General features: G+C 37.0%; 1 protein-coding gene across 5 annotated transcripts in view; it reads left to right on the forward strand.

Moving 5' to 3' along the window:
- The window catches only part of SUGCT (succinyl-CoA:glutarate-CoA transferase), a 1,028,943-nt gene that overhangs the window by 895,569 nt on the left and 111,380 nt on the right, over window positions 1–21,994 (forward strand). The window contains exon 14 of one of the 5 annotated variants that reach the window (XM_045193143.3): window positions 8,590–9,251. The exons of the other annotated variants lie outside the window; for them this stretch is intronic. Within the exon in view, the coding sequence (XP_045049078.1) occupies window positions 8,590–8,687 (98 nt within the window). The 3' untranslated portion in view covers window positions 8,688–9,251. Of the gene's footprint in view, window positions 1–8,589; window positions 9,252–21,994 lie in introns of those variants that run through there. 5 annotated transcript variants of the gene reach the window in all.

The following is a 21,994-nucleotide window of genomic DNA, read 5'->3' on the forward strand; positions in this document are numbered from 1 at the left end:
GATTTATTGATATTTGTATGTTCTCATTTGGAATTTGTTAGGCTTCCTGAATCTACAAAGTCATACCTTTTTTCAATTGTGAAAAATTCTTCAAATTTTGACTCTATTTTCTCCTGGAACTCAACTTACATGTATGTTAAACATTACCACTTTATCTTTCATGCCTTTTAACTTTTTTTAATATTTCAAATCTTTTTTCCTTCTATTGCATGCTGAGTAGTATCTTTAGTCCCATTTTCAGTTGACTAAATGCCTCTTCAGCTGTGTCTAATACATGTTCAATCTTTTCATCAAATTTTTAATTCAATGATTTTACTTCTAAAAGCTATGTTTTCAAATATTTTAATTATTCTTATAGACTTGTTTTTCACATAACTTTTTCTTCATTTATTTTCTTAAACATATTTATACACTGAATCTGATAACCCAATATCTGAAATATTTGAATACTTGATTGTTTTGCTCTGTCTAGTACCTAGAAACTTATTTATAGGTATGTTTTGTTATGTGTATTATTTTCAGTCAAACTTCATCTGTCAGGATTCTTTGAGGCTTAAATTTTTGTTATTGTTGTTCTCTCTCTCTCTCTCTTTAATGTTGTTCAAATACAGTTGTCTTCATTTTCACCCCAAAACTCCCCCCCATCCCAGCCATCCCCACATCCCACCCTCAATCCTACCCCCCTTTGGCTTTGTCCATATGTCCTTTATACATGTTCCTTGATGACCTTTCTCCCTTTTCCCCCTGTTACTGCCACCCACCTCCCCTCTGGTTACTCTCAGTGTGTTCTTTATTTCAGTGTCTCTGGTTATATTTTGCTTGCTTGTTTGTTTTGTTGATTAGGTTCCATGAATAGGTGAGATCATATGGTATTTGTCTTTCACTGCCTGGTTAATTTCACTTAACATAGTGCTCTCTAGTTCTATCCATGCAGTCACAAAGGGTAGGAACCCCTTCTTTCTTTCTACTGCATAGTATTTCATTGTGTAAATGTACTGTAGTATTTTGATCCACTCATTTACTGGTGGGCACTTAGGTTGCTTCCAACACTTGGCTATTATAAATTGTGCTGCTATGAACATTGGGGTGTATAGATTCTTTTGAATTGGTGTTTCGGGATTCTTAGGGTATAATATCAGTGGTGGAATTGCCAGGCCAAAAGACAGTTCCATTTTTAGTTTTCTGAGGAAATTCCATACCCTTTTCCACAGTGGCTGCACCAGTTTGCATTCCCACCAACAGTGTACTACGGTTCCCTTTTCTCCACAACCTTGCCAGCACTTGTTGCTTTTTGATTTGTTTATGATGGTCATTCTGACCAGTGTGAAGTGGTATCTCATTGTGGTTTTAATTGCATCTCTCTGATGGCTAGTAATGCTGAGCATCCTTTCATATGTCTGTGGGCCCTCAGTATATCCTCCTTGGAGAAGTGTCTGTTCAGGTTCTTTGCCCATTTTTTAATTGGGTTGTTTGTCATCCTGGAGTGGAGTAATGTGAGTTCTGTCTACAGTCATACCACCCTGAATGCCTAATCTCATCTCTTTGAGGACTAAATTGAGAGCACATTCTTTTATCTTGGCTTCTGGTTGACATCTATGACACTGTAAACTACAAGCCACCTTATAGTCTTTGTGACCACCAAAGTGGTATGAAACAAACTCCAAACTTGTATGACGACTAACTTGTGGTAGGTTATACATTGGCAAGGAAATTATTTTATCAATATTTATGAGAATCAGAATGAGAGGTATATTTTTTTCTTGCCATTATGCCACATGAGGTCAATTTTATTTCTAGTTTACCAATTCACTGAAGTTATAACATTTTGAGAGAGTCTAAGTTTTATGGGAGAGTCTCAATATGACTTCTCACCTTGTACCACCCTTAGGCTCTATCTTCTGTTTTTCATGTGGTCATTTATTACCACAACTATGTCAGTAAGCATTGGTAGAGGCTCTTGGCATAGCTACTTGCTTCAGAACTTAACTTTTTAAAATTTTCTCTGTCTGTTGAGTCCTTCCCAACTACCCTCACCCCAAACTACCACTCAAAAATTTCTTTTACATTCATGTTAACTCAGAAATATATTTAAATTATTTAAAAAATATACCTAACATTTTCAAATGCCTTGGATCAAGAAGATTTTTCATGATACCTACTACTGTATTTCTATAAACAGATGTTCTATAAACAGATGTTCCATTTTGAAAAAAGTTAGTTAAGAAAATTCTTTAATTTTCTAATTCTCATTTTATATTACTGACATTTTTATTAATCAAGCAATTCAAAAATGTACAGGAATCTCAATATACATTTTTCCAGTACCCTCTTTTTTTGTCTATGAGTAAATGCATCCCTAGAGTAACACTTCCCAAAGTGAGTTCCCTAAAACACAGATTTGTAGTTACATGGGCAAATAAGCTTCGGAAGCACTGGTTAAACAAAGTTACAGATGTTCTACCTGAAGAAACTGTGCAATATGTTTGTGCATTTTTGAGAGTGGGATAACTCATAGGACTGGTACACATCTCAGAGGTGCACTTAAGGAAAGCTGTCTTAGAAAATTGCCTTCCCTAAGACCATAGAGGTAGTGAGTAACAGAGCAAAGGCTAGAACCCAGTTCTTCTAACTTTCTTTTCCTCTTTATCATCACAATGAATCCTTTCGTAAGTTTTGTAAATAGCTGGTTGTGAAACTGTTTTCAGTAGTGCCCCATCCTCAAATTGGAATGCATTTGGAAACTGTTTTCTTTCACTAAATGAAAGGAAAGTTGGCTTCTCTCCCTAAAACAGCTAAATAGGAATACTCTAGAAGTTCCTCAAGGAAATTACAATTTTAAGTTCTAGATTTTAACCTGAAGTGGAAAGAAGATGTTTTCACAGGGCTTCAATACAAATCAATACATAAATACAGTAAGCTTGTCTGATTTTTAAAAGGGCTTGTGTTCTGAAAATCATAGTTGCTGGAATTTTAGTTGGCAGGGAATAAACAAGAACATGTTGTGACAAAAAACTTTTTTGAAAACTACTTTTGGATTTTAACCAGCAGAATGTGCACAGTTCTGACAGTGTATTCTTGCCTCTACTACTGAGAAAAGGGACTGTGGGAACTTGGGAAGGTGAAGTGCAATGTTATTTACATTTTCATGCCAGAACATTATGAAGTAAAATAGTCAAACATGTTGAGTGAGTGCAGCATATAAAAATTAATAGGAACATTTTGAATATGTGATATTCTACTTAAAACAGTATAAATGAAAGGGTTCTGTTGAGGTACTTTTTGACCTCTTTTAAATATTTCTTTCCTTTTTTTAACACTCTCAATTGTTTATAATAACCCTTTTGAATCCTAGACCTTAAAGTTGTTTCTTTTCAGAATTTCATTTCCTCTGTTTGTCTGTGTGCAACAAATAATTTTCAGGGGGAAAAAACCCCACAGTGCCTTGAGTCTACTAAATAGTCAGTTAATAATACCTAATAGCATTGACATAGGACAGTGAAGATGTGTATTGGGTTTGGAATCCGAGTGTTGGTGTCCCATTTAGTCATGAATATATTATAAAAACAAATGGATATATGCAAAGATATTTAAAGAGAATGAAACATTATAGATATTTTAAGTAGAGAACTTGTAATTGAAGTCTAGGGAGGGTCCTAAGCATTTCGGAGATAGGGATTTGTAAGGCGGCAACTTGGTAGAATTTTTACTAACAAGAAGCATACTGTGGGAATTCATAATAATGATAAAATGGAAGAAAAATAGAAGAAATGTTGAACTTTTACTCTCTGTTAGGTATAGGATTAAGTGCTGAACATATATTGTTATATTGTTATATTTTTACCTCAAAAGCTAAGAGACAGTTTCTATTGTTATCCATGTCTTCCAAATGAGGCTTAAAGAGCTAATAAGCTACAAAAGTAATTTGTACAAGATCTTACACCATAAATGGCTGATCACAAATTTAAATTCAGTTTTTTTCCTCATACCATAATCTTTGTCTTAATTGCTAAGCTATATTGCCTTTTGCAGCAAGTATGGCTATAGGCTATATCTTTTTTAATATCTTTGACATTTTTGGAAAAAGGGATTTGAATTTAGGCAGTGAATTTAAACCTGTGAAGATCTGAGGTCAACTGGTAAGCCCAGCAGTTTGGGCATGAGACAAGTGCTGAAAAGGGACAGTGAGTGGAGGTCAACAATAATGGGGACAAGCCAGGGGCAACCTGGAAGCTGCATATCCAAAGAACAATGCAGGGTAAAACCACAGTTGACTGAGATATGAACAAAGTAGTAAGTGGATTGGGGCATTTCTGAAAAAGCATTTTTCTGGTGGTCATAACCAAGTTTCCTCAGTATGTAGCCTATAGGGCATACTGAGAAGGCTCATTTATGTCTTATGATAACTTTTCATAGGTCTAAGAAAATAGAGTGTAGAGTAGGTGATGCACAGTTTAATTCCATGCATTTTCAGCTAGTGTTTATGAAACAGCACAACATGAACTGTTTTTTAAACAGTGAAACTGACCTTTGATATGAGCATTTAATTTAAAATACACTGCATTTCATAGTCATAAAATAACTCAGTTGAAATACATTCCTAATTTTCTCACACAATAAAATTGCATGTTGGGCAGATTCTTATAAACCGTTTTTTTCCATTTGTAAAATATGACTATTGTCTTCATAATATACACCTCAGTTATTTCAATTTCTTAACTCAAGATCTCTAATGCTATACTCACTGGTTATCTGTTCTCTGAAATCCTTTTCTTCTTTTGTATTCACTGTCTAAATTATTCATCCAGTCAGCTACTGTAGCTGGAAACTTTCCCACCATCCCTAAACTGCTTCTTTTCCCTCATCCTTCACATTCACCTAATCAAGAGAGCCCTCAGTTCCAAATCATATATGTCTATCAAATTTTTCCCTTCCTCTCCATTCCTAAATTCCTCTTCCTATCTACTTTATAAGCCAATGGGCTTTCTAACATTTAATATTTTGGTTTGGCACTGATTGTCAGTTCAATTTATTTTTGTTAAGCTTACAGGATCACATTATCAAAAAAGTGGAAACCAAAAGGATGGTCAGGGGCGTAATACAAGTAATGGATATTTTCAGGATTGTGGGCCTTTCAATATTAGATTTATATTCCTTATGGCTTTTGCATTCAGATTCCGAATTCCAATTTTATAGCCTGGAATACAAAGACTTTACAGTGGCTACCTTCCCTGCCTGTCTTGCCCCACTCTCAATCACATGCTGTGTTAATTACTCAGACATATTTGCACCACTTTGTAGTTGCATGTATTCATGTTATTTCTTCTGCTTGAAGTGTACACCTTCATCAAGCCCACCAAGAGAGCTCTCAGCTTTCCTTCAGAATTCAAGGTGTCAGCAACATGGGTGGAATTTCCAGCACATATAGCTTCTTTAAAATGCTTTACACCCCTATATAGGTACCTTTTCTAGCATTTATCACACTGTGTTATAATAATTTGGTATTATGTCTTCCCCTTTACCCAGTGATCTTCTTAAATGTAGAATCATATTTTATTTACATTTTATCCATAGCCCTTTGCATAGGTCCTACATCAATAAATGTATATGTTCAATAGATGATTGTTATAAGATTAATTAATTATGGCAAAGAAATGATTCTGGCACCTTTGATACATATTCTGCTGTTTTCTATGGTGCATTTCTTTTTGTAGGATACTTTGAGATCTATATAGGGGGATAGATATAAAGGAAAAAGATGTATTTAGAATTGCTAACTTAGAACATCAAAATATTGAACAGACATAGGAAATGTTTTTAAGTTAACAGTAGTAAAATACAAGGTCAGAAATCATTGCTTGCTGACATACCTTTTATCAAAATAAGTGAATTTTAACCCATTTTAGCATATAATATATCCTGGTGCTATTGGGTAATATTTCAAAGTACATTGATATCTTGGATTTTAAATAAAAATATATTATTTCTTTAATGCTATAAAGTTTGAATACTACCACTTATTTTGCCAGTTCTTTGTGCCTTATGCTGGCTACTTAACCTCTTCAAGCATAATAATTCTTACCTTTAAAAAAATAATTCTTACCTTTAAGCACAGGAAATGATATTTGTTTCACAGAATTATCCCAATCATCATAAGGATCCAAGGGGGTAAAATAGTAAGCACGTACTAATCAATGTTCACATCTTTCCCTCTTATTTTGTTTAAAAATTTATTTTTGTTAGATGGACTCTGCCCCAAAATGTTAGGTTCACAAATATGTAGTACCTTGTCATTCTTTGTTCTGAGCTGAACTGCACTGCCCCACTGTGAATCCTTGTAGATCTTTGCTTTATTAAGTTTGTGGTAGACTCCATGGATGAATAGCTTTGCTTTGCTGGAGCCTGAGCAAGCCCTCACTACGTTGGGTAAAGGTCTCCTGTCTCATGGAGTGGATCTTGGGCCCAAACACATCTCTGCACCTAAAAAGTCCTAAAAATTCAGCAGAGCTCCTTCTCCCTGGAGCCAATCACTACTTTTCATGCACCATGAGGCCTTTAGGATCCCCTAGAACTGGTCTTCTTATTTATCCAAACACTTAAACCAAAAATTTTTTAAGCTAACATCAGTTATTACAAAATTTTGATAGCTTTACTTAGAAATAACAGACTTTTTGAAACTTTCTGAAGAAACTGTATTTAAAAATATCTTGTACAATTTATATGAAAAATTGATGTATGTTGTTATAAAGAAAATTACCCAAACAACAGAAGAAAGGGCAGAGTTAAGGGACAGAAAAGGGTTCGTTTGTTGATGGCTGACATGTGAAACCCTTTACCAATTCACAAAATATTTATGTTATTTGAGCTAAGGAGGAAATTGCTAAGGATTAGGTTTATAGCACTTGACTATGTCTCAGAAGTGCTACTCTGTAAAACTTGTCAAATGCCAAAAACAAACAAACAAAAATACCCAAACAAAAGAAAGCAATCCCATTAAGAAACCTGGGCTTCACATCCTGCTGTTTATTGAATTTGTCAGTTGAAGCAGTAAGGATTATGGCAGGAGATTTATTAATTTTTCAGAAAATCTGGCATGGAGAAAGAAGCCTTACCCTTGGCACTAGTCTGGAAAATGTTGTGAAGGAAGTTTGTGAAACAAGCAGAATGCTGAATACCTGTTGTGAAAAAGTCTTTAGTACAGCAAACCTGTCATAGATGAAGCCAGATAACAAATTAGGAAGGACTCTCTTCCTGAAATTCAGGAAGATTTTAGTCATATTTTTTTTGTATGAAGGAAAATTCTTTTTGTATAAAAGAAAATTCTTTCATAGCATGAGTGCTATGGTAGTTCCTGTTGTGACCATGGACCTGGAAAATGACGTTGTGCTCCAGGCAAGCATTTGTTTTCATTTCTGACATTCAAGAGTCATTGTCATGAATGTGCAAAGATGAATTCTTGCCTACCCAGCCAAAATGCAGGACTTACTCTTTTCTCTTCACATAATGATGGGTGTTGCAGCACTCTGGAATCCTCTTGGCCCAGACAATGTGGATGGCCTAGCCTGGGGATGGGCTGTGGAGTTGTATTCATAGCCTTTTAGGTCTTTGTTGTTCATGCTGAATACCGCAGAAACCAAGGTTTCTATTTTTTTTCTGCCACTGCTTATTATACATACAAGTTTTCCGTTGTATCCTTTTGTTTTGTACCTATAAAGGTATATAGGTTATACAGTTGGTTCTGTATTGTGTACAGAAATTGATGCTTACAGTGTCTTAGAGTGGTCACATTTATAGCATGTCATTTACTATATTTCAGGCATTACATTAAGCACTTTACAAACACTAATTCAGTGAATCATGTGGTGTTTACAAACAGCCCATGATGTATGTGCTGTTATTACTATTTGAGAGATGAGGAAATTGAGACAGAAGCAGTTAGGCACCTTGGCTAAGGTCACAAAGTCAGTAAGTGGTGACTGGCTTCATGTTCAACCACCTTGCAACACTGACCTAGAGCAGTCTTCTGGTGGTGGCAGATGATGTATTTCATATAAACCAGATCAGCTTGTTCCCATGGAACAGTGGTACAAATAGGTGAAAAGGGGAAGACAATGCATGTAAGGAAGTGGATAAATATTGTGAGTTTGTGAACACTGTCCTGCATAGAGCCAAAAGGACTAAAACCTTTGAATCTCCTACTTTACCATGGATACAAAACACCTGGGGCATTTATTAAGTTTGTCCCTGCCTACAAAAATTTCTGATTCAGCAAGTCTTGGAGCTTGGAGTCTACATTAATGTAAGCACTGTCAAACAATTCAGAACATTTTGAGGGTGTCTGAGATATATTTCACTAGATATTTGTGCCTTTTACCTACAGACTTCAGGTTATTTCAGGGAAAATGGAAAGTAAGATTTTATTTTAAACATCATCCATATCTTGTGGATGCGTTCTGGGTAAGAAACTTTGTAGAACTGAAATTCACATTTATGGGCAGGTTTCACTTGGACAATGAAACTGGGGTTTGGGAAAGTAGGAAAGAGTGAGATAGTCTACGACCTTAACTAACATGAAGACTCGATTGCTTTCAGGAGAAGATGCCCCTTCTGGTACAGAAGTGCAACACATGGCAGGGTACTCTGGAAGAAATGAAAGCTTGTGGGACATTTCAAATTGGTCTGAACATTGAACTCATATTTATGTACCTTGAACATAGGAACAAGGAGAAAAACAACAACCCTAAAGATGTTATGGATTATATGGTTTATTCAGATGTGCTTCAGGCCCCTGTCTGCTGGGATGAGTACAACTTAAAATACCCTCACAGTTGTACTTGGGAAGCATGTGACTTCATAGACAAAAATTTGCATATAGTCTTATACCCCTTTTAGCAAATATTAGGCATGGCCACAGAGAAACTCAATTATTAAAGTGAAAAGAAAACAGAAACTGTTTCCTATGACATGGATTTAGAGAATAGACTTACTTTTTTTCCCCTTCTTAAACAGAAACAGTGAATTGAAGTGGAATAAAATTAAGCTAAATAAGAAGAAACAGTGAGATTTTGTAGACTGTGGAACAGTTTCACTGGGAACATTTTGGAAGCCCCATCACTTAGTCATTACAAACTAGACCAGACAAATATCTTGAAGATATGCTGCCAAAGGCAAGGTTGAAGAAAAGTCAATGAATGATTTTTTCCTCTGTGTTTTATGAAAATTAGTGTAAGCACACACACAGTTACACACATACACACACAAACACACAGTCACTGAAAGAACATGTATAAAGGACACATGGACAAAGCCATCATGGGGTGGGATTGAGTGTAGGAGGTGGGGGTGCATGGGACAGGGGAGAGTGGTAGGGGAAAAATGGGGACAACTATAGTTGAGGAACAATTTTAAAAAATTAAATAAAATTGTCTCCTTTCTGACTTTTCAATTTGGTCATCACCAAAATGGTATTTTAAAACCTCAAAATCCTCTTTTTATTGCTGGGTCTATGTGTACTCTCAATTCTGATCCCCTCTTTCCTTCATCATGGACAAAGTTTCCTGTTGGGACTATGAAAAAAAAAACCCTTACAAGTGCCCTTTTGTCATATTTAAAGCCTTGTAAAAACCTTTCCCAGTAAACCCTAGTGACTGCAAGTAGTGAGCAATAGAGCTTTCTCTCTGATACTCAATGGGGAACAAGGAAGATAACCAATAATTTCCATCAGATGGGGATATACAGAAGCTGTATGTTTCATCAGGCTCACTCAAAATACCCAACCAAAAAACCACTGGGCATTCCCTTTGTCCCTAACACACACACTTTTCATGGATACCTGGTACAAGTGACAACATTAAAGAGACAACTTGGAAATTTGGAATGAACATGGGGATAGTAAGTATAACCACCTCTTCTCTTTCTTATTATTTATAGTGGAGCAAGTTTTGCATCAAAAGATATATAAATGACCAGATTTTATTTACTCTTTTGTTTGACTTGTGTTCACTACAGTAAAAAATTTGAATGAAATTTTAAAGATTACTTATGGTTTTCTATTTAAACATGCTAATTTTTATTCCTTGATTATGGGGAATTGGTTACATGTTTCTTTTTTGTTTCTTTTTTTAAATTTATTTTTAAAATTATTTTATTTTTATTCAGTTATAGTTGTCTGCATTTTCTCCCCACCACTTCCCTCCACCCCAGCCAAACCCATCTCCCTCCCTTGCTTCTATCCTACCCCTTGGTTTTGTCCATGTGTCCTTTATAGTAGTTCCTGAAAACCCTTCTCCCCTCTGTCCCCTCCCCCCTCCCCTCTGGCTATTGTTAGATTGTTCTTAATTTCAATGTCTCTGGTTATATTTTTTTGCTTTTTTTGTTGTTGATTATGTTCTGGTTAAAGGTGAGGTCGTATGGTATTTGTCCCTCACCGCCTGGCTTATTTCACTTAGCATAATGCTCTCCAGTTCCATCCATGCTGCTGCAAATGGTATAAGCTCCTTCTTTCTCTCTACTGCATAGAATTCTTTTTTTTTTAATTTTAATTTTGTATTGTTATTCAATTACAGTTGTGTGCCTTTTCTCCCCATCTCTCCACCCCACCCCAGCTGAACCCCCTCCCTCCCCCACCTCCACCCTCTCCCTTGATTTTGTCCATGTGCCGTTTATAGTAGTTCCTGTAATCCCCTCTCCTCACTGTCCCCTCCCCACTCACCCCTGCCCATTGTTAGATTGTTCTTAACTTCAATGTCTCTGGTTATATTTTGTTTGCTTTTTTCTTCCATTTATTATGTTCCAGTTAAAGGTGAGATCATATGGTATTTGTCCCTCACCGCCTGGCTTATTTCATTTAGCATAATGCTCTCCAGTTCCATCCATGCTGTTGCAAAGGGTATAAGCTCCTTCTTTCTCTCTGCTGTGTACAATTCCATTGTGTAAATGTACCATAGTTTTTGGATCCACTCATTTGCTGATGGGCACTTAGATTGCTTCCACTACTTGGCTATTGTAAATTGTGCTGCTATGAACATTGGGGTGCATAGGTTCTTTTGGATTGGTGTTTCAAGGTTCTTGGGGTATAATCCCAGCAGTAGAATTGCTGGGTCAAAGGGCAGTTCCATTTTTAGTTTTCCATACTATTTTCCACAGTGTCCGCACCAGTCTGCATTCCCACCAACAATGTACTAGGGTTCCCTTTTCTCCACATCCTCTCCAACATTTGTTTGTTGATTTGTTTATGTTGGCCACTCTGACTGGTGTGAGATGATACCTCATTGTGGTTTTAATTTGCATCTTTCTGATGGCTAGTGATGCTGAACATCTTTTCATATGTCTCTGGGAAGACTGATCTTAGAGAGGTTCAACTATGTATAAAATCATACAACTGGTATATAGCAGGATTCAAGCCAATTTTTCTGACTTCAAAGCTTGTGTCTTTCACTACCTGCCATAAACCTCAGAAAGATACATGTTCATTTTTAAATCTTAAAAATAATGTGCATAAATATAACATTAGACATAAAACTAGTGAAGATACCAAAAATTTAAGCAAATGATTAATTGAAAAATAAAGTATTCATGCACTTATTTTCCCCATTCCAAGTAAAATGTCAGCTATATGAAGACAGATATTTATTATTTCTTAGTTAATTGCTCTCTCTCTCTCTAGCACCTAGAAATGTACCTGGTACTTAATAGATACTTAGTAAGTTATTTCTTACATAATGTGAACTCTAAGAAAAGTAATTAAGGGACACTGCACCTTTCCCTGCATATATTTCTATATCCATGAGGAGGAATAGTGGGATTTCCCACCCTCCTCTTTTTAAGAATATCACTGACCAAGCCAAAAAAAAATTCTTTTAGTGTAGTAACATTGTGGGTGATTCAAGGACTGAATATCTTAAATGAAAGCATCTGTTAGAAAACATGATAAGGTACTCAAGGACAAAATTCTTGTCATTTTTATGTTCTGAATGATGCCCAACTTCCCATGGGTAAACTCCAAGTCTTAAACTGCCATAAGGATTGAGGGTGGAAGGTGGGGGTGGGTGGGGCAGAGGAAAGTGGTAGTGGGAAAATGGAGACAACTGTACTTAAACAACAATAAAAAAAAAGCTAAAAAAAAAAAAAAAAGAAGAGATCAGTACCATTGTTCAGAAGAGCTGTGTTTCTTCTCCCAGCTTGAGTGCTCAAAGCAAATGTTGCCACCATGGGACTGATTCTGCACCCATGTGGAATAATTTAATTTCATTAATAATGTTAGAAATGTTAAGAAAACATTTTTTAGGGGAAAAAGGAGAATATGGTGGCACGCAAAACTAGTCTTTTTCATCTGTACTCCAGGATCCCTTTGTTTTCCATTGTTTGCTGTATTATTCTGTATCTGTTTTCACTTTTATTTGTGGTCAGCTTCAATATGTCTACATGCAAGCACACATGAGAAGTAAAATGACTGTCTTTTTGTGGTATGGCTACAGACAGTTGGACAGTTTTAGGGTTTACTGACTCCTAGTTTTCCCATGCCTGCTTGAAGCATGCTAGTTAATATACTGCAAAGGAAAAAGGCATTGTCTTTAAAGGCACATAAATCCAAACCATTGAGCTAGATTCTGGGCCCGAACTCTGCCCTTAAACTCTCATGCATACTCCCCTAACTGAATTTTGCCCCTTTGAAATTCTCACGCAATTTTCATCGATTACAGTGGCACTCATCTGGGTGTGTCCAAGAGTAGACTCTGACTGGCTTCTTGTAATATACTGTTTGAGTTGGATCACAAAGCCATAAAAACACTGTTTACATGGGCCTTCACCAATTTCTGGATGTCAAGGAAATGAACTCACTGCTTCTGAATAACTCATTCATCAAAATAGACATGAACATTTTTATTCCTTGGGTTTAGTTAGAGAGAAAATCATTTGCTGGTGTACTATATGGAAGCCAAAATACATTTGGGGTTCATTACTTCAACCCAAGCTGACAACCCCCAAGCTGACAGTGCCTTAAAACAAGATGACTTGCTTTTAAGCAGGCAGCCATATGTACAAGCATTTGTGGCCAAGAGTATATGACGAAGACACTGAGGCTGGCTTGCACCTTCTTGAAGCTTTCCTACAAAGTTCAAGTGTTTGTAAACCATTTGGGGAGCAACCACTTTGACTGGTATCCTTCCAACATGAATCCAGCCTAGGAAACTGTTAATGCCTCCTCTGTCAGGAATCAATAATTTTTCTGTGTTCTTGACTTAATGGCAGTTGTCATTTGTTTTATGGCCTTGTGAAAAGAGCACATATTCCTTTGGGATACTTTTAAGTATAAAAATGCTAGTGTTTTGGTTTTGAACATATTAAATGGTTCCATATGTATTATCAAGCTATTGTGGCAGCATAAACTGAGAGTATTGCTCTGACTTGGTCTAAAATCATTGTCCGTCTGTGAAATGTCATCTAAAGAGCCTCAGAGACAAATACCAGAAATGTAGAGCAGAGAGAAGACAAAGATCCTTAAACTAGTGCCTGCATCATGGAAAGAATTTGGAGAACCTTCTGAGGAGCAAAGAATAGATACACTTCCAAACCCTCAAATACCAACCATCCAAGTGAAAACCACTAAGTGTAATGAGACACTTTGTCTGTAAAAGAAACCTAAAACCTTAAAGAAATTTCAGGTTCACAAGTACCTAGAACTAGATATTTTGGACTAAATTTCAGCTTTTTTTTTAATTAAATTTTTTTTATTGTTGTTCAATTACAGTTGTCTGCATTTTCTCCCCACCCCTCTACCCCACCCCAGCCAAACCCACCTCCTCTGCCTCCACCCTCCCCCTTGGTTTTGTCCATGTGTCCTTTACAGTAGTTCCTGGAAACCCCTCTCCCCACAACCCCCTCCACTCCCCTCTGGTTATCGTTAGATTGCTTTTAACTTCAATGTCTCTGGTTATATTTTGTTGGCTTTTTTCTTTTGTTGATTATGTTCCAGGTAAAGGTGAGATCATATGGTATATTTAAAGTCTAAGGTATTGATGGGGTTTTGTTCTCAAAGTGTTCCAAATGGTCCTGTTTAACCAATCTCAGGGCTTAATCAAACTCATGGTCAAGACTTGCAGATGTCCAACCCCAAATTCACCCTGCTTTAAATCTGTATTTTCCAGTCTATACTTCAGTGAATGTTAAGGATATTTCCACCTAAGGCATTCTTTGAACACTGAGATTCTATTCAAGACAGGCTTAACCTTTTCTTTTTGACCATCATCATTGTAACCTCCCTCTTCAACCTTATTTTATTCTCTTTGCTTCTGTTACTGTGTCCTCTTAGTTTTATAAAATTAGGAAAACTATGGTGGTTATGATTAATTTTGCTCTCTTATACCCATTCATATGGTATTTTATGTTGTTTTTTGTGCTCCCTCCCCTTTTTTCTGTTTTGTTAAGAAAAGCACTATTATGAGTGTTTATCTTGAGATCAGGTTCTGATTTCCACAGATTTGAATTCAGAATAACTCCACCACTTAACCAAGTTGCTTAAACTAGTGCTTCAAAACATTTTTAATGTCATGGAATAAATTGAAACTGATAATATTTGTATAAGTGCTGGGATAAGAACCCTAAAGTAAGCAAATGAGCCTTCCTGAGGCAGAGGCCAGAGTCTGGCTCAGCTTCTCTAAGGGGTGAGTGGATGTGTACCTCAGTAGACTCATTCCCTATTTTTTATGGAGTAAGTGGCATGGCAGGTGCCAATCTCCAGCTTCAACTCTTCATAGATCAGTTTTATGACCTATAAAATGGTAATAAGGGGGATATCCATTATCCACATCTCAAAGTTGTAAAGATCAAATTACTTCATATGTAGAAAGCACTTAGCACAATCCTCATCACCCAGAGATGCTAATTAGTAATGGTAGTGGTAGTTTAGCACCAGTTACAGTAGTTTTGTTTATTTACAGTCTCAAAAGTTGGAGAAAATCATTGACAAGGCATAGGCAAATTCTACTTATATTTCAAAGAACAATTATATTATTTGATGCCTAATATTATAGAATAGGAAATCTTTATGTGAGGCCTCACATGATAGGTCTTCAATAAACTAAGGCCAGAGAGGAGGGGGAATCTTTGGAAAGTAAGATGCTAAGGTAGGTAGAGTCTGAAGCAAATTACTCAGTTTCTCTTTGGAAAAAAGCAAACTGTCCAACAAACAGGTCACATAACTAAAACTTAGTTATTAAGTTCAGATTTAGGAAAGGACTATGGCCCTTGAGGCAGGAGGAGCTGAACAGCCAGACAGAAGCTCAGTCCATGATCAGGCTAACTTGGGGGTAGTTTGAATTATGGTGGGAGGACCATCTGGCTACACTGGACATGTCTCTAGGCCACCCATCTTTACCCTGCTTGCCAGCATGGGAAGCACTGTTGGAAGTGAGGAAAACCCAGGAGCTTAGCAGTAGATTTCAGGCCTGAGAAAGCTGTTCTAAAGGACCTCCCTTGAGACTAGCCATTGGCCTCACATGCAGATAGAGGAAATCAGATATCCAGCAACAGAAGTCTGGGCAGCTGAACAAGTGGGAATGGCCATCTGGAAAACTAAGATGCCTTAGATTTGTAAGAACTATATTCAGCCAAGTCTGGATTATCTGCACAGAGGCATCCATATGCTTGGGCACTGTGTCCTCCCTCACTGTTCAAATGGTCCAATTCCAGCCATGCTCCCTGGGGACATTGCCTCCATTTCCCAAGCCTTACTCTTCTGCAGTTTCACAAAGCCTACTTGGTTTAATTTCTTTGCTTTCCACTGTCACAGCCTAATAAGGAAGTCAGTCAGCTATGGGTTGGGATAAGGAGCTGGTGATAAGGAACAACATTCTTTTAAGGGCCTTTGATCTTTAAGAGGCTACAAGTGTCCCAATCCCCTTCTTTTATGTAAAAATATCTCTTGTATATATCAAGCAGACTGCTTTTATTCCCATGCATGTAATTGTTGACTCTTGGAGATTTTATACAAAACAGAATGCAGTCCATCCCAAAGTCAGGCAAAAGAAGAAAGCATGTGACTTGGGACAACTTGTTTCACACCTTTTGGTCTCAGTTTTCTTATCTGGTAACTTAACAAGTTGAACTTGATAAGGTAAATTTGATAGTCAGGGTATTGCTGTTGAAAACATGATTTTGAAGATGAATATACCTGACTCTAAATCCTGGTTCTGCCCCTTTGCAAAGGCAACTCAACTACACTAGAGGCTCACTTTTCCAATCTATCAAGAAGGTTGTTATAAGGTTATATAAAACAATTCTTGTAAAGTGCCCATATTGCTTTCCCATTTATAATTTTCTTTCTAGGGTTAAATTTTATATACATCTGTTATTCTCTACCATATATGCCAATACTCTTTTCTATTAGTATGGAAAAATCAAAATGGGCAATGGGGACACTGTGTTTTATTCCATGTATACAAATACATTTGTGTGTGTACATGTTACTTCTTCCCCATCCTCTTCCCCCTCCTCCTCCTCCTCCTTCTTCTTCCTTCCTTCCTTCCTTTCTTCTTCTTCTTCTTCTTCTTCTTCTTTTTCTTCTTCTTCTTCTTCCTCTCTCTCTCTCTCTCTCTCTCTCTCTCACACACACACACACACACACACACACACAACAAAAAGGATTTCCTACTATCAACAGAATCTGTGATTAACTTATTTAAAGAGGTATCATACCAACAACCCTTCTGTATGCAGAAGTAAATATCCTCTTTAATATAGAAAGATCAGAATCTTGGTGAGTGAGGTATTCACAACTGTGCAGTATTAGCTATGGCCATTAACTGTAGATCAGGGGTCTGGTTTGGTAGGAACACACATTTAAGGAGTCCAACAAGAGCTGCATGAACATTTTGTAAAGAAGAAGTCTGAGAAAGGGATGGTAGGGAAGGAAGAAATATTTGTTTGTAATGTCTTTTGAAAGGAGAAGTTTGGAGAATATGAACCAACACCTCTGTTGTTCAGTATTACATTTCTTATTGTAGATGAGTAGATTTTGATGTAATTAAGAGTCTGTAACGTCATTGGTTTTATGTACAGCACAGACAAGTCTGACTTTTTATTTATTTATTATTTATTAAGAAACATTAATATGTACCTCTAGTTTGCTAGCATTGTGCTAGGTGGTAGAAGTACAAGTGAGATTAAGACTGGATCTGAACCTACAAGGAACTTACAGTTTTGGAAGAGACAGATGAAGAAGTCAGTATTCTCATTACAGGAGGTGGGTGCTATGAATAGGTATCAGAAGGTCATACAGGAACACAGAGTAGGACCACTGAAATCAAGGGGGAGTCAGGGAATGAGTACCTGGATAAGAGGCAGCTATAGAGGAGTGCAGTGGTGAAGATATGTTGGAGAGAAGTTAAACCATAGAGTGACAACACAGAAACTGTACTTAGAATCAGATTACTGACTGGAGCTATTAAGATATCAATGATATCATCCATTTATATAAGGAACACAAGACAAAAAGCTGTCTTGTGCAAAATGATGACTTTGGTTTTAATCATGTGGAATTTGAGGATCTTGTGGGCCATCCAAATGAAGATAAGGTGTCCAGCAAACAATTGTCATCAGGATTTAAATGGAGGTTGAAACCATGAGTATGTATACACTTCTTCAAAGAGAGAGTATATAGATTTTTTAAAAGTACATCATAATATGCTTAATGAATTTTTAAGGATTGAAATGAAGAAAAATAGATGATGGAGAAGAAAAAGAAAAGAAATAGCTATGTAAATAGGAGGAATACCAAGAAGAGTTGTAAACCAAGAGAATGTGAACTTCTGGACAAAGGTCTCAGCACAGTCCAACATCAGGGATATAAGATAATAATTGCTAGATATCTCTGTTTCTTATGAGTTTTTCACAATTAAAGATTATGTTAACTCAAGTTTTCTTAAGCAATAGTGGCTTTATTGTAAGTACACACTCAGAAAATTAAGTAGACAGTAACCTTATCTATGCAGCCAAGTTTTGGGATAATAGGAATTATAGAAAAGTCAGGCCTTGTAGAAAATGGAATACTGTTCAGGAAGTAGAAGTTTCAGGATATATCAGCTCTCGCAGTCAGGATATCTTGTTGCCTCCTAAAGGTACTATAGGAATACAGAGAAGATTCTAGGATCCCACCTCATAGGAAGTGCTCCATAATCCCTCTTCAGTCTGCCTGCCATAACCCTAACTCTTTGTTTCTCTATGGAGATCTGCATGCTTGGCTCTACTGCCATATTACCATCTCTAATCAGCTTTTCAAGGAAATAATTCCCAGTTTCTAAGTAAAGAGGGACCTTATCGTTCATAGATTGGTAGTCCTTGGGTCACTTGTATACCCTCACACCCTGGAGTCTAGGTAGCTGTGGCCAGAAAGGCAAGGTAACATAATAACCGGGACTTGACTACCTCTTCATAAAGAACCACCAAGATTATGTACCTTTAACTGGAACATAATCTTGGTGGTTTTAACTGGAACATAGTCTTGGTGGTTCTTTATGAAGAGGTAGTCAAGTCCTAGGTAATATGTTACCTTGCTTCTCTGGCCACAGCTACCTAGACTCCAGGGTGTGAGGGTATACAAGTGACCCAAGGACTACCAATCTATGAACTATAAGGTCCTTCTTTACTTAGAAACTGGGAATTCTGTCCTTGAAAGGCTGGTTAGAGATGGTAATATGGCAGTAGAGCCAAAGCAAACAAAATATAACCAGAGACATTGAAGTTAAGACCAATCTAACAACAGCCAGAGGAGAGTGGGGAGGGGATAGTGGGGAGAGGGGTTTCCAGGAACTACTATAAAGGACACATGGACAAAATCTAGGGGGAGGGTGGAGGTGGGGGAGGGAGGGGGGTTTGGCTGGAGTGGGGTGGAAGAATGGGGAGAAAATGCAGACAACTGTAATTGAATAACAATAATAATAAAAAAGAACCACCAAGAAATGTTTTGCTCAACAAGGGACAGTGTTCTTGGAAGACTCATACTGTTTTAAAGCCTTTTCTTTAGTACCATGGATATCGGTAATGTGAAAGTATTGGCATACTGACAGAGTCGTTTTAACATTGGAGAAAGAAGCCAGAGTTTGAATTTTAGCAGACCAAGGGGTAAATGGGAAGTGAGCCACTAGAGAATGGGGAATATAGATAAGTCTTTGTGGAAAGGAAGGTAGGAAGTACAGTACCAGAACTAGTAGAACATATGTTTTCAAGACAAGATAGAAATTGTTTCCACTTATTTATATAGTAGTAGGAAAGATATAATTAAGAGAAACAGAGGGTGCATATACAGGGCAGAAGATGATCCATAGACTGGTGTCCCTAAAGAACTGAAAGGGATCCTTGTAGAGAACCATCATTCACTTTGTCAATTTTTACACTTGTCAGTGGATTCCCCTATCTGGGGTAGCCTGATGATATTTTTGGTGTGGAAAATTCTGAGAGAAATATAAAGAACTAAAATGAAAGTGAGAGTATTAGAGAAATGGAGAAATACCATGTGAATGGGCAGCTAGAGAGATCAATGGAAACAGGAGGTGGGGAAAGAAGAGTGGGAAGGTCAAAGAAAGTGAAAAATCAGTAGGCAGGAGTTCCAGCAAATATTCCCAAAGGACAGGTTATGGGTCTTCTTGGATATTCTGATGACTCAAAGGATTGTGTGTATTTCTCTGGAAACAAAGAAACACAAAAGTGGGACTTGGTTGTGATGTCTCTTTTTATTATTATTATTATTTTAATTTTTATTGTTATTCAATTACAGCTGTATGCCTTTTCTCCCCATTCCTCCACCCCACCCCAGCCGAACCCCCCTCCCTCCCCCACCTCCACCCTCCCTCTTGATTTTGTCCGTGTGTCCTTCATAGTAGTTCCTGTAATCCCCTCTCTTATAACTCAATGCCATAGCAGGCAAGTCCCCAGATATTCTAGAGCTGCTTATTTGTATCAATAAATGATGATTTTTCCATACATATGTCTGAGTTTCTTGGAACAATTCTTTTTAAAAAAATTAATACTAGAAATAGTCCCAGTGGATTAACCAATTAGGTCTTAAAAATAGAACTTTTGTTTAAAAAAATTACAATTCTTCTTATGGTGTTGAGCTCTGTCATTGATAAATTGCCTTCAGTCTCCTCACTCAACTTAGGTTAACACCATCTCATATGCATACATATACCAGAAACAGTAAGAATTTTTTTCACTTAAAAATATATCCAAAGGAAAACATATTTCAAGTGGATTTCCTATCATGAGGATTTCCAAAACTAACACTGAAGAATGAAGGTGGAAACTGTAGTTTTACATTTATCCTCAGCAAACACAATTTTTACCTCCATAGTTTTCCATTACCTCTTTACTTCCATTACCTGACTTTACTATCCTGCTTATTATAAATATGAGTTTTAAGGGGCACATTTTGTAAGCATTCGATACCCTTATTTTCTATTTTGAGAAGAAAATGGGCCTTTTCCATGTTTTCTTTTTCTTTTTCTTCCTCCTTCTCCTCCTTTTCTCCTTTTCCTATTGAGAGAAGGGAAAAAGAAAGAGAACTCATTTCCAGATGAATTAAAAGATGGCATTTATATTAAAATTTTCATTTCCTTTAAGTGTCAGATCTGGGATTCAGATAAGATGGGCCAAGCATTGTTTCTAGTACCATGAAATTTTCCTAATTCCTCTTGACAGAGTCAAAGCTGATTAGCTTCCTGGTTTATAATCTTATTACTAAAATAGCCAATATACTGAACACGTAGTAGCTTCCAAATATTGAGGATAAAAGGGAATAAGCATTGGGGTCCCTTTCTTGAATGCTTACACTACAGTAGTGATCAGTGGGTAGTTGCTACATTAATGGAATAATTTAGAAGTGGAAGTTAGAAAGGGAGAAAATGACAGTGAACAGGGATAGAAAATTTCTTCCTCTTATTCAGCCTTGTCACAAGTAGCTAGCTATACTGTTAACTTCACTCTTTGATTAGAGAGAGCAAATACATTTCTTGCTTGAAAAAATGTTCTCAAAGGAAAGGACTTTGCTATATCTATGAAGTTGATTGATGTGCTTTAAAGCCCAAGGAGTGTCAGGCCTGCTTGCTATTTCAAAACTGGAAAAGGGTGTGTAAAGATAAAGGGATGTGTGTGTGTATGTAAGTGTGTGTTGGGGAGGGAGGGACAAAGGAAGGGGCCAGGGGAGAAACATCAGTTAGGAAAATGGAAGAAATACTTAGGCAGATGAAGTCATTTTCCCAATTTTTATCTTAAAATTATGGCTATGGGTGAGGCAGAAATTAAGCAACACAGAAAACATCTCTGATAGAATATGGTATGTTGGGGTTAGTAATGCTAGCTGCCATAACAAGCAGCTCCTAAATCTTACTTATTTCATGTTCACCTCTGTCACAATCCAATATGGTCCTGGGGAGGGGGAGAGGACATCATCTCATGCATTCTTTCAGGAATCCAGGCTCTTTCTATCTTGTAATGACACTGTTTTCAATATGTGGCCCTGAGGTTTCTGTAATAGGGACAGAGATGTTAAAGATTGTTCAAGAGAAGGAAGGGTTGTGGCCAGGACTGGAAGTGCCATACAAAATTCTCACTTGCATTCTACTGGTTAGAATTCAGACTCATGACCCAAAACTCACTGTAAAAGAAACTGGGAAATGTAGTCTTCCTGTATATCCAGAAGGAAAATAAATTGATTTTGGTGAACATATGACATTGTGGCACTGTCTCTAATATGTAGTAGGACTTCCATCAAGCTAAAATTGACAATGATAAGAGTCCTAAAAAGCATGCAAGTAAGATCTTGCCCTTATGGGAACACTGGCTGCCTTATTTTCAGCATAACTTAGAAGAGTTTGAATCTATAAACTTATTATTTATATCTCTGTATGATTTGAATGAGGAAAATTTCCAAGGTTTCAAATTTTCTGAGGTAACTTAATTAGAAGTGCATGGTGTAGGCTAAGTCACCCTCCCTCGTTCATTC

This window comes from Desmodus rotundus, chromosome 6, assembly GCF_022682495.2.
Source record: "Desmodus rotundus isolate HL8 chromosome 6, HLdesRot8A.1, whole genome shotgun sequence".
Classification (NCBI taxonomy): Eukaryota; Metazoa; Chordata; class Mammalia; order Chiroptera; family Phyllostomidae; genus Desmodus; species Desmodus rotundus.